Here is a 14,541-nt window from a genome sequence, read left to right as displayed (position 1 = left end):
GCCCGACAGCTAGCTCCATTCAATTGCCCAGACCCTACCCCTTAAGGGATTATGGGGCTGTTAAAAGATGATGATGACTAGTTCTTAGTAAGAGCACGACCTGGATAATATGCAACAAAGCCATTAAGAAAACCATTTGTCTGCCATGGGCATTCTTTTGCCAGAAACACCAATCACTGAAAACAGCTGTAAATGTGGGTTGGTTGCCAAGTGCCATCACATGACTATGGGGGAGGGATAGCTGTTGGAACTTTGAATCCAGGTCATAAGTACCTTTTAAAGGGTCCATTGTAAGTGAAAAGTCATTGAGTAACCAGTTATATATCAGTATGTACTGTATACAAATAACAATTAAACAAAACTAAATTTATTTAAGTATAATCTTCCTTCTGTACTTCCTCAACATTACTGTTTTTTTCTTACTTTTGGGGTGGGGCATCAACTTTTTTTATATAAACATGGTTATTTTAGATATAGATGATATAAATATAGATGATAAAGATATAGACTAGATATAGTTATGTTTATCCTATTTTATGTCTTTTAACCCGTGGTTATTTTCCCTTTTGCAGAAAGTCCATTTTTTCCTTTTTAAAAAATATTTTGGTGGAGGAACTTATATTTTCAACCATGGTCTTGGAATGCATCTTAGAAAAGGATCAGTAGCCCTGGTCCCTGCTTAACATTAATCTTACTTTTACATTGTATATAACTGGAACACAACTGTCTGAAAAGCAAGAATTTTGCATACTGAACACAACTATACTTTGAATATAAATAATGTTGCAGCCATTGTATGATGAACAAATAAACAAGCCAGTAGCTTCTGCTTTCTTTGCAGAAATGACCTTGGAAAAGATTAGAATTTACTTAATCCAGAAGTTGAGCATCTGATGTGCCAATGCAGTTTCAACTGCTAGTTAAATTGGAAAGTGCTTCTGGTGCCCTCTTATTTCATGGCAGATTAAATATTTTATGTATTGTACAATTTGCATTACAAGCATCCCTGAAGTGTTAGAAGATGTCAATCTCTTGAAATGGTTTAGTTGTGGTATGTCATCTGGAATGTTTCCCTTACGAGCCTTGCCTACTTACACTCATTTTCTGGTTTGTATGTTCCTTTTTACTACAGAGACGCTGAACTTGGCATCTCCTTCTGTAAAGCTGGAAGAGGTTATTCATTTAGCCGAGCTCTGCATTGAAGTCCTGCAGCAGAATGAAGAACATCATTCAGAGGTGAGGATAACCGTATTAGCTGCACAATAACGCTTTAATAACTACCCTGCACTGCCTTGGTGTGAAACAGTTCTGTCAAAAAAACATTAAGATGGAACCTCTAATATATGTTAAAAGCAATTTACATTTGCAGAGTTCTCAGACTTGTGAAGGGTTTGAAAAATCAAATGAAATAAAGCACTGCTCCATTTCGTTTTTTATTTTGCTTCAGGTTTGAATAGTTAAAAAAAAAGAAAAGACATAAATGCTGGGGGTGGGGGCAATATAAGAGCAAAGAAAAGGTGATGCCAGCCATTATCTCACAAATAATTCTCCAGATTCTCATCTCTGAATAAAAATAAGTAGCATACCGTAATAAAAGTAGAAATGCTTCCTGTCTTAATGTAGATGCACATATTGAATAAGAGGGCCATGTTTTGTATGCTCCTCTCTTGGTTAGGCTGTTATTTATTATTATCTCTCTTATTCATTAAACAGGAACTCAGTCAACTGAACATTTAAAAATATATCACAAATATCATTGACTGCCACTGATGGTTGATACGGGTTGCTTCCAGCATCCTAGATTGATATTATTATTATTAATGTTAATATTAATATTAGTAATATTATTATTAGCAATATTATTGTTATTGATATTATTATTATTTCTTCTTTTTAAGAAGGGTAGCAATAATACTGCTACAGCCCACATGAAAGTTATGGGGAGCCTTATCCATTGAAGTCATCTGAACAAGTCTTTTAGTCATCAGCAAACCTTTGTTATTTGGGGAGGAGCGAAGGTGAAACCACTACCAAAGCTCAGTGGTTGAACACATGTAATCGTAGAGAGGTTTTGCAGTAATAAGAAAGTTTCTTTTATTTAACACCATGAACAAATAAAGTTTATGGAATTGCATTAATATTTGATTGACATTTTAAAAGTTTGATGAACTAGCCTTATTGAAGCATATTTTAACATAAGAACATATATATATATATATATATATATATATATATATATATATATATATATATATATATATATATATATATATTCTTCTGTCGGAGACACATAAAGTAGTATGCTAAGATTTAATGTCTATAAATATGATCATTCAAAACATCTGCTTTTACCTCACACTGTCAGTTCTGGATTTTAGCTTACATCTGTCATGCGTGAACTTGTTATGGATATTTTATTTTATCCTGAAGAAACAGCTGCTTCAAAGATTTGAAATTAATTCCCAAGAGGCATTCTACAATAGTATTGCCACTGTAAATACTTAATAATGCTTATATGTGAATTTCTCTTTTGAGAATATGTATTTAAATTAAAATCACTAGAAATTGCAGTGATTATGATTGAAAAAGTACATTCTTAATATTTAGTTTTAAAATGCAATGCCCATTATATACTTTTCTTTCTGCAAAATATAAATGTAGCTAGAACCACATAATGTCTGGCAGTTTATTTCTAAAATATTTAAATACATCAGTAGAACGCTGATTTTTTTAAAAGTACATAGTATATTGTGCCTCAGTTCAAACGTTAATATTTGAGAGGAAACATATCTTAAAAAATTGTACAGTGACACAAAAAGGACAAAGGATGTCCATCTTGCTAAGTTCAAACACATTTTAACTTTTTTTTCTCCTGTTCCACAACATTTCCAAAATTATGGATTCCTCCAGGGAAAAGAGGTATGTTATTCATTCCAATCAAGACGGACATTTTGGTCATGATTGCATGCATTGTTAAACCATTTTGAATATATGGCATCAATCATTCACTTTGTTTACTTGTGGCATCAAATATTTCATCTGTATCATCTTTATCTTAAAATTATACCTCCTTAGCCAACAGACAGCTGATTAAAGGTAGATATCAGACAGATTTAACTTAAAGATATTTTTCCACCAGCCTTGAACAAATAAAAGTGGAATAATTTTAATCTAACTCATAAAGTCATAGATTCAAGACTATAAAATAGAGAAATAGAGGTCTCTGACAGTCAAACAGGTACCCTCTGGCTCATACACAATATCAGTGTTTTGTTGGAGTCTTCTAATATGGCTGCAGTTCATGCATCTATGTAGCAATATGGAGAAAAACATCAAAAAATTATCTAACAAGCCATTTTACTTTTAAATATTCATGCTATTGCAAGTTCTTTGAGAACAGAATAGAAAAAGAAGATAAAAGCCTATGCAGTTTGCCATTGCTAAATATTGCAATGTTATAATTCAGTAGTACGTGAAACATATGTTGCTTTATTGTACAATACAAATTAGGAATAATAGTCATGTAATATAACAAATAAGACTTTCCTCTCATACAATATTTTTTTTCTTTTTTTCCACAGAATCTATGTAATTAACCAGTAATTGTATTCATTTTCATGTTCTTTTATATTATTCTTGATAGAACCATGCTGTCTGTGATATTAATCTTTCTTCATGACTTTATTCCTAGGCATCAGTAGATCAGGGTATGATCAAGAGATTCAAGAATTTTCTACTTTTGCTATTGAATGTGATTTATTGGAATCTGCCATGCATTACCTTTCTCAATTTATTTCCCTTTTAATATCATTTTATCTTGCTAGCTGGAAGGAAATTCTGATCAAGTTTCGTAGGGCTATAATGATTAATTACAATAAGTTCTTTCCCATTACCTTTTGAAAGGACCAAATGGTGAATGTCTATTTTTCATCTGAAAGCATTCTGAAGATAGAGTCAACATGCTTTTTCTCACCAAATACCATATCTCTTAAATTGGCTCTCATATTTATAAGTACATCTACAGTAACATGAAAAACCAGGTTCCCAGATTACCAGGGAAACACAGTTAAATCCCTAGATTATCTGTCTATCAAATTCTTTAATTTAAAATAACACTCTCACTGAAATACTATGTACATGTGCAAATTACATTGGATGCAAAACTTAACTTTATTTAATGAAGAATTTCAATTGCTTTTAAAGAGTATATGCCACATTCCATAATTTCATGATGGTGCCATTTTTAGGCCTTCTTTTATCATATCTTACATTCGCATTTGAAGGTGAATTCCACTGAGACTTTTTTTTTAATTGATGACGCAGGCCTTTGCATGGTGGCCAGATCTGTTGGCTGAACATGGTGAGAAGTTTTGGTCTCTTTTTACTGTTGATATGGATTCTGCGCTGGAGGCACAGCCACAAGACAGCTGGGATAGCTTTCCTCTTTTCCAGTTACTCAATAACTTCCTGAGAAATGACTGTAAGTTTGGTGTTTGGTTATTACTATAGCTATGGTTTCTTTCAACTTTTAAATCTTCATTTATTTAATCTTGTTTCCCCCCCCACTTGTTCATGATACAATTGACTTGTTACAACAAGATACAACATGACTTGTTCATGATACAATTCTAAACATAGGGAAGTAAACCCTGCTATGTTCAATGGGATTTATTTCAGAATAAACATACAAGGGCCAACAAAGCAAATATTTAACAGATTTTTAAACACAGATTGAAATTCTTTTGCTGTTACATTACAGGTAGCATGTGGCTTCTTTGTAGACAGAGAAATAGACTGGTTCTAGCAAATTCCGTGTAATCCCAAGAAATGTTGTACTCCCCCAAAAATCTGTACAGATCCTTGCTCAGATTTTGTCTTTGTGTAACAGAACAGGTACATTTCATTTAAACCTCTGGTACAATTAGAACTATTTTTCTTCTAGACATTTAAAATTGAACAACCCAAAGAAGTATAAAGAGACTTTCTTGTTTCATAAAAAAGATTTTGAGCTTTATTTCTCTCTCAAGCTTATTTATTTGTAGCTTCTCAAATATATTTCTAAATGTTTACATGGATCCAGATATAATGCATCATACATGCAACTGAATTTGTTTCTTACTGACTGCAAGCAAGAATCTGTGAATACAACTGATAATGATTGAGTTTAAGTGAGTTTACAATTTAAGTGTACAAAAATCTCACCTGAACATGAATTCCTTTTTTTTAAATGATAAGTAGAAGTTTATATACTGAGAAGTTCTTTAAACTTATAAAGGTCCAATATATTAATGTTTCCCACAGTACTTAAACTATAAAGCTATGAGTTGTTCTCTGAGCTTGGTTGTTTTCTTTCAGATATTTCACTACCAAAACTAGGGAGTGAAGTTTGCTCGTTTTATATTCTAGTGGTTTGCCCTGTTAGTGTTGATGGGAGTGGTCTAGATGGTTTTTGTGTGGGCTGTTTAAAATTAGTTTGGCAGTTCCTTGCTTCTTTATTGTTAGTCTAATGTTAATCTTGGGGTTAATCTCTGCTAATCTGGATGTTGATTGCTGGTGAGGAGGTGTTTTGGCCTTTTTGTTTCCTTTTTGGCTTGTTGAGTGTCTCTTGAATGGTAAATAGATGTTGTTTATCCCAGTGTGCCTGTTGATGGCCAATTTGTCAGAGTGCCAGGCTTCCAGGAATTTCCTAGCATTTAAATTTGTCCATGTATTGTGAAATTAAGGCGTTTTCATCATGTCTTCTGAGTGAGTATTCATGGGTGCTCTCTGCTGTGCTGTGTTTTCTGTTACAAAACTATGTTTCCAAGCTCAGAATGACTCAGATTTATAACTGTTACATGTTGGTTTTTGGTGTTTACATTCTGAATCTGGCAACCATCCTTTTCCAAAAGGTGAAATGAGAAATTCTTTTTTTTAACTAGGGTTTTCAACATCTACTGCAAGCACAAAAAGAAGAGGGCAATTGGCTACATAAGGTAGCAAAGGGCCCTCTACATATCATAACTTAAATTAAAATATCATTTTCACAGTTCGGTAATGAGAAATGTTCTTGCAGAAAACTTTGTATTTAGTCATACAATCATATTCTCCATGAATTGTTGTAGAAATTGCTCAGCTTGAAAGCAGAAATGGCAACAGGGTTGGTATAGGGGGAAGGAGCATATTTTTAAAATATTTAATAAATGTAGCAGCTGCTGCAAGAGATAGCTGCAAGATTGGGTGCAACTTTGCAATCTAACTTTTTATCTTTTTGTACACGCGTCAGTCTTGCTGAAGCATAGATCTCAATGCGACATCTGCCATTTTGTAAATGTTTGACACAGCCACAAGCACCCAGGATACACCTAAAAAAATACACCATGAAATTACATTAAGGATGTTTGTGTGTATGTGTGAGCATGTGTATGTGGGTATTGTGAAGGCTTAGTCTCCATTCCCCCTAAATATTCCAAATTCTTTGCTAGTATTTCCTATCTTGTATTAGTGTTAGACCCACCACTATTTTTCCCTCCAGATGGTTCTTTGGAAAAGACATTATCACTGAACCCTACAATAACCAAATGGGATTCCTTCGCCTACTGTATGACCAATGCCAATTCAGAAACTGTAAAGCTTTATATCCCATATTCTTCCTGTTCTTCCATATCATAGGTACTTTGCCATTTTAAGTCAATATTATTAAGTTTTTCACTCAGGCCAACAAGTAATCCTATCAAGCAGAAACATTAAAAATAGATCTATTTTATTTTTTAAAAAGTAGACAATAATGTAAAGGTCTTGAATTTAAACTTTTTCTCTCTTTTAAGTCAGTTAAACATGAAATCATTTTAAATAATGAGAAAACCATTTCTAAGGGAAGAATGTATTTATTAAAATGACAGAAAATGTATGTTCGTAATAAAGTAGTTATGATCAGTGTTACAAAGTGCTGCTGATGGAATTTGAAATAGTAATTGTAGGGCTAACATTCCTGTTACTTTTTTTTTAATGCTAGAGTAGTTGCTTCAACTGTGGAAAAATCAGGGCAGTTTCTGCTTCTAAGTCACATATTCCTTTTTCCCCAAAACTGTTTATTTGAAGGTGCATTGGAGTCCATCCTTATCAGCCCTTTCATAGAGTGAACTTGTTAAGGCTGTCAGAGAGGAGATCCCATGCTTTAGGGTACTGATGACATGTGTCTTCTTTTAATGGCTAATAAATGAAGTTGTTCAAATGTATTGCTGGATATTTTCATCTCTTTCAAAAAGAGGCTCATACAAATCTAAGCAAAAAGGAAAAAAATCTGAAATTCTGCTCTCAGGAGGATAAAAAGGCTAGTGTTAATAATTAACAGGGAGTATGAAGTGGAGTCAAATTAGCCATAATAGAGCCCAGAGTGGCTGTTAAAGTTAACCTCTCATTATCAAAAAGCTCATTAAGAAATGAAGATGTGAAAATCCTACTGGATTTTTCTCTCATGGAGGCTAACATCAGAGACTATCTTTCAGAGATTTTTTGTACCATATTTTGCATGAAGTTAATCTTCAATCTTTCAAATGTAGACTGTTGTCAGCTTCATTTTGTTCTCTTCCACAAGTTTCAGTCTCCACATTTTGAATCTGTGAAGAATTTCTAGATATATGAATAAGCTACATTTTTCTGTCTGTGTTGCCTTATTATATTTCTTCTTATGGACTGATAGAATTCTACAAAGATGCATATCAGTCCTGGATTAGTGATTAGAAGGAAGTGGCATAAGGAAGGCTGAGTGCCAAAGAATTGAGGCCTTTGAACTATGGTGCTGGAGAAAGACTCCTGCAAGTCCCTTGGACTGCAAGGTGATCGGTCAGTCCCAGAGGAGATCAACCCTGACTGCTCTTTAGAAGGCTAGATCCTGAAGATGAAACTCAAAAATATTTTGGTGACCTAATGAGAAGGAAGGACTCACTGGAGAAGAACCAGTGATTGAGGGCAAAAGAAGAACAGGACGGCAGAGAATGAGGTGGATGGATGGAGTCACTGAAGCAGTCAGCGTGAGCGTAAATGGACTCCGGGAGATGGTAGGGGACAGGAAGGCCTGGAGGAATGTTGTCCATTGGGTCATGATGGGTCGACATGACTTCGCAACTAACAACAACAAATATAAGTTTGTGCTTAGGGCACCAAGGGAATGGGGGCACCAGATATTTTTCCCCACCTATCAAGGCCTGAAACACTTTCCCAGTCATGCTCAACTTTAGTCAGATATTTTGTAATTGTCCTTATCTGCCATATTTGACTTTACTCTGTATTGTTACAAAACCTGTTGTTGTTTTTTTAGCATGGTGAGTAGCTAAAATTTAAAAGTTAGGTTTGAAGCCTTGTTGGATATCACATTTGTTTCTGTTTCATAATGTTAGGATCTTGCTTCCATCCAGGATCACATTGTTGAGTTGTACTTAGGGCAACAGGTCTAGCTCAGAAGCATATGCATGTATACGTGTGTGTGTGTGTGTGTGTGTGTGTGTGTGTGTGTGTATATATAATTTATATTCATGTTTTCAATATACTTATACATTAATGAAGTCAAGCGTCAAAGTGTTCATAAAGCTGAATAATATTAAGAATTTTATTCAGAACACTAAAGTTTCAATTACCCTGATCAATTATTTTTCTAGATTGCGGGATTGCAACACATTTCAGAATAGAAACTCAATCCCTATAATTTGCCGAATTGCTAATATTTGTTATTTACATAATACTAGCAACAAAAAGGACAACTCTTGCATAGATTAAACCTTTCCAAGTATCTAAATAGAGGTTGTATAGGGAAGCAATTTGGAACCTTTTGTTTATCAGTTTTGCCTTTAAATTAGAAGCAGTCTAGCCCCATTTTGTAGTCTGCCCAGAACCTTTCCTTCATATTCTTCTTCTATAGGTGATCTGTTTAAGTCACAATATGTTTTTACAAATAATGCCTGAGTGGATTTATCACCAAGTAAACAGATGTACAACTCTGTGTTTTAATCTTCTTTGCCATTAAATACTTTGTTGTGAGTGCTTAAAACAAAAACAAAAAAGAAAAGATTTTTTTAAAATTTGGTCTTTCTTTGTTTCTTGTAAGATTGTCTAGTTTCCATAAAGCTATGGGAACAAGGTTCTGATTGACCTAGCCACATGCTGAAATGCTACACAATGAAGAGATGATAGTGTATAACTTATTTTACTATTTCTGTCATTCTTTTTTAATTAGCAGAAAGATAACACACATTGTGGAAGTTTATTGGAGTTTGGGGAGGGGGATACCAGGGCAACACTCTACTCAAAGAAAGAGGGTGTCAGCAGTAATAACCAAGATACAATACCAAGATAAGAGTTAGAATGTACACTATGCTTTGAGACCTGCAATCTTTTTACCGCATAGGCTGTGCCCATTTTTGCATCATTAATAAAATTAATAAAGTTCTTAAGCCACACTTTTTAATCTTTATTAATTTTTTTTCTTAAAAAAACGATAGTTTTGGTATAATTCATAACATTTATTTCCGTTGATCTATTATTGTAACAAATAAAAGCTCTGCAAAATCATTTGCTTCAGTAATTTTTATATGAAAAATACAAGGTAATGGATTGTATTTGGTATTTTGGAGATGTTGCATGTTGGGAAATGAAATTATTCTCATTTCACATAATTGTGTACAGTAGGTGTTTGGGCAAGTTTTTCCTTCTTTTTCATAGGTACATAAAGAAAACCTTGAATTGGATGGATTCTCTATTATGCTCTTTTGTTTATTGACCTTGTCCCTGGTACCTAAATAATAGTTTATCAGGTAGCTTCAGAAAATTGAGGGGGGGGTGTTATTTGCCACAAATGCATTCAGTAGAAAATATTCATGTAGCAAAATATTGTGTAGATCTATACAATGTTAACAATTAATGTGTCCATGAAATTTTGCCTGAGCAATAGACAATTCGTTTTCTTGATTTTGAAGGATTTTATGTTTATAAAGGAGATTTTAAAACCATATAAAACAATTTTAGAAAGTATACCATAATTTTAGTGAGAGATGCCACTGTGTAGAATATTACATTTGACTAAAGGTCAAACTTTAAATTGCTAATGTTAAATGTTACCATAACAAATGTTTAATGAACAGAGTTACTATTTGGATCACGTGTTGTCTTGTAATAATTATTCCTTCATACTGGACCATATGGAGTGATTATAAACTTCACACTTTGATGCACATCTGTCTACTTGGTGATAAGTCCATGCAGGAATATCATAATTTGTAAAAAAAAAAAAAAAAGCATACCTACGTTCAGTTGCAAATCTTTATGAATCTTAATATTGTTTAGTTGCAAGTCTACATACACAGATTCATTAATCTATTTTATAATTCAGTTTGATACTATTCTATCTGATACACTTAAGAGATTTGTATACTACACAAAAAGTTGGTAAGAGTTTTCAATAGCAATAAAAAATTTACTACAGGAAATCTTTGGTTCAGCTCTCTCCAAATCACTAATTAGACGTATTTATCTCTCTTTCATCAGCTAATTGACTGTGATTTTAAATATTTGAAGAAAATATATAGGAAAATCAATGACATTCTAACATGGCCTTTGATCCTGATGATATAACTACCATATGTAGGCGTTAATTCAGTTATGCTAAATATAGGAACTATGAGAAAGACATTATTGCAATACAGCAGGAGAGCTAATCCAATATAAACAGGTAGTATGTGACTTACAACCATTCATTTAGTGACTAAAGTTACAGTGAAGCTGGAAAAAAATGACTTATGAACATTTTTCATGATTGTTGCAGCATCCTTAAGGTCATGTGACCAAAATTCAGATGTTTGGTAATTTATGATGGTTTGCAATATTCCAGTGTCATGTGATCACCTTTTGTGACCTCCTGACAGTGAAAGTAAATAGGAAAGCTAGATGTATTTAACAACCATTTTACAACTGCACTGATTCACTTGACAGCTGTAGAAGAAAGGTCTAAAGTGGAGCAAAGCTGATTTAACCACTGTCTTGCTTTGCAATCTACGTTTTGGGCTCCATGTGGCTGTAAGTCAAGGACTTCCTGTAAGCAAATGCAAAATAAATGAAAATAAGTTTATAACTCTTAAATCCCTTTTTGGATAATTTTCCTGTTTTATCAATCAGTGTATATCTTCGCATTTGTTTCCATGTATTTTGAAAGCCAGGAAAATCTACACAGTAATCTGGCTGCCAGCAGTTAGTAGTTTATTTAGTTCACGCTATCACTCTAGCCAGGGTACACCACAAGGAGTCAACTTAGCTTTACACCCCATATATGTTAACATATTTTGTTAGTCCATGTACAATATATGCCATATGCTAAACAAATAAATTTGCATTTGTTGCTGCTTTAAACTTCAAATCACCTGGGTTCCTGGTTTTAATGTTTGAACAGCCACATTTTCAAAGATTCTGATTCATACAAACACAGCATTATTTAACATATTCTGAGATAACCCACTTATTGTCTGCATGTATATTGCTCACAAAGTCTTATTTAACAGACCTGTGAAATCATTTTCTGCTATGATTTTCTGGAAAGAAACTTTCCCAGACTCGTGCTAAAAATGTGTTACATTTCAAACTGCCCTGAAGAAAGGTGAATGGTGCTCTTGAAAAAGAGAGAGTAACTTGTAAACTTCCATGAAGGGTTGGATTAATTATAAAGATAGATACCACTTGACTGAGAGGTACAATATAAAGCACACGTATAAATAATCTCTTTTCACTAAAAGCATCTACATCTCTCTGAGGTCTTACACATTTTTTCTACACAACCTGGAAAAAAAATCATGGCTACTTCAATGATTTGGGGAGAGGTACTTCATGTATGTTCTCTCATGTTGAAAAATATCGTTTTGAAAGAATTTACACAGAGCAATCCTGTTTATGTGAGCAACATTTTAACTTATTTATATTTAGCTTTAGCTTTTAGCTCCTTGTTTTATTTCCCTAGAACCACATCTTAAAAGCAACACATGCCCAGGAGGCTTGATTAAAGCAAATTCTCCTGAGGAGAAGGTTACCACTGAGCATTTCACAAAATATTCAGAAAGCTCAAGGTACTTTCCAGTAGCTATTTGTCTCTATGCATATCTGCAGAATCCCAACATTTTGTGTGGATTCGTAGTTTTGATATCCTGACACTTGTTTCATCACCTACTAGGCCTCATTGCCCAGATCATAGTAAATTCTCTCTGTGTACATTACATCTTTCCAGATAGTTTTCCAGATATGTAAAACCTCATGAATGTGTTAGATCTCCAGAAGGATGATGAGAAATGATAACATGGCCTGTAGGCTTCTCCCTTTCCCTGAATTCTATTGTTGAAATTTGAGGCAGCAAGCTCCTTGTTATTTGTAGTGACTCTATGGGTTGTCTACCTTAAATCAATGTTCTGCATTACCTGTGATCTATTGTTTCTGAAGCATTTATAAGGAGCTGGGTGTCACAGACTCAAACCATTGACCTTTGAACATAAGTTTAATTTCTTTTCCAAATGTTAAACATAGGTTTTAACATCTCTATTGCCTATTTTGTTAAGGGCATACATAGGCATGTCTAATACTAATTTCCTCTTACTATTTCCTGCCAGTAAATCAATTGTGAAATTCCTTTTTTTGTTGTTGTTGTAAAGCTGGAAATATTTTAAAGTGGATTTTTTATTGTATTGTCAGGAAAATGCTCATACAGGCAGGCTGTCTTATGAACGTGACCTTTGGAAGACTTAGTTATATGTGATACACATATATAAGCACACAGAATCACTATATTAATGAAGGTTAATTAACACTCTAATTAAACTTGTTAGGTAGAAGGCCAGAGGATAACTCAGCTAGTCAAGGTAGAAATATCAAAAACAAGTAGAGAAGTTGCAGGTGTGAGCCTGCATATATATGTGTTGCATATTTTACTTAAGATATGTTTTAGGGGGCGCTTGGTTCAAGAGCTGCTGTGGAACTAATAATGGAATGGTTAGATTCAGGAGAGGATTGGTAGTGAGAAAGTACCAAACTAATAGAACAACAAAAAATGATGGGTAGTTGCTTGAATTTAAGACTTGTAGTACCTAGAAAAAATGATTTGCCAGTAGTACTAATGAACTCAGCCTGAATTATTATGGCTGATCCTGTTCCGCCATTTGTAGCTTAAGTCCAAATGCAGTTCAATTAGAATTCCATGTTGATGCTAATAAGTCATCAATAGCTTATGTATACCACAGTAGCTGCTTTTCATTTTAACCATAATTTCAGTGGAATGAATTGTTGATTGCCATCATAATCTCTTTAATAATAAATCTCAATGAATGCTGTGAATGAATACTCAGAAGATTGAAGTGATACGGTTGGGAAACCAATGCATTCTCCTTAATTCTTTCTTTCTCCTTTCTTCCCTTTACTCCAAGGATTGCCAATTGCTTAAGATGAAAGCATGTGTGGAGTCTCACCTTCCAGGTTGCCGAATTTTGATGTTCAGTGGCAATATTTTTAAATATCATATCACCATCCTATTTGATGTGACCTCTGTACTCCAGAAACCAAGAGATCACCAAGTTGGGGAAAGCTGATATAAAGGTCTTAGGATAGATCTCTTTGACCGTGTAATATTGTTCCGGACTAGCAGGCTCAAAAGCCTGCAACTCTGATTGGCCCGCGAATAGCAGATCATGATTGGTCACCGCAGACTCATCCGATTGGCTAGAAAATGGGCTGCCGCGATTGGCCCTGCCAAGAGCGGCAAACTCAAATCGCTTTCATTGGCTGCCTAGCCGCAGCCAGCCCTATATAAAGGGCTGCTGTGGCTGGGATTCTTTGCTCAGATCTGAAGTCACTAATTAAGAGCTGTTGTTGTTATCTGAGTCTTGCCTCCATTTCTGAACCATCCTCCCAGATCTAACAAATATGACTTTGGATCATCAGTCCACCACCAGTTTTTCTGCCTTCCCTGATAAATTAGAATATGCTTTTCTTCCTTACATCCTGTCCAGACCAGGAAATGGGAAGGAGGGAAAAGTTTTTGTGAATGGATGTGGATATTAGGGAGAAGATAGGCAGGTGCCCGTCTGGAACCAAGGTGTGGAGTGAAGCTTCAGTCCACCTGGCTACTTGGACTAATGTGTTGGTCTGTTTGGATTATCTTTAGCTTGATGGAGGGAGGGCATGGATCAGAGAAATGTAACCTTCTGAATAACATTTGAGTGGTGACAGACATGAGAAGATATATTGGGTGATCGAAATTGTTAGGAATGTAAGTCACCTAACAGTTGGGTTGAAAAATATATAAACCAGGACAGACATTTTAATACTGTCTCTTTAAGGGAATGCTAAAATTGTAATTGGGTGTGGTTCCTCAAATGGCCATAAGATGGAGCCAGAAACCTGTTTCTGTTCTGTTGTTGAGAGTGTTGCCCTTCCTGCATTTCCCTATTGACTGTTACTGATCATTGTTATTCTTGGATTTGATGTTACTGAACTGTTTTTGACTTTGTTATTGGATTATCCCTGGACTGGAAACTGACT

The 14,541-nt window shown here is 34.5% G+C and overlaps 1 protein-coding gene across 18 annotated transcripts in view; it reads left to right on the top strand.

Annotated features, from left to right (window-relative positions):
* CADPS2 (calcium dependent secretion activator 2) overlaps nucleotides 1–14,541 on the top strand; it is a 334,568-nt gene that overhangs the window by 245,519 nt on the left and 74,508 nt on the right. For all 18 annotated transcript variants that reach the window (XM_087934097.1, XM_087934094.1, XM_087934093.1 and 15 more), the window contains 2 exons: nucleotides 1,133–1,236; nucleotides 4,324–4,480. In XM_087934097.1, coding sequence (XP_087790223.1) covers nucleotides 1,133–1,236; nucleotides 4,324–4,480 — 261 coding nt within the window. The remainder of the gene's footprint in view (nucleotides 1–1,132; nucleotides 1,237–4,323; nucleotides 4,481–14,541) is intronic.

This window comes from Pseudonaja textilis, chromosome 5, assembly GCF_049901715.1.
Source record: "Pseudonaja textilis isolate UNSWEBS1 chromosome 5, rPseTex1.2, whole genome shotgun sequence".
Classification (NCBI taxonomy): domain Eukaryota; kingdom Metazoa; phylum Chordata; class Lepidosauria; order Squamata; family Elapidae; genus Pseudonaja; species Pseudonaja textilis.
Note: the sequence above shows the minus strand (reverse complement) of the source record. Positions and strands in the feature narration are given on the sequence as shown.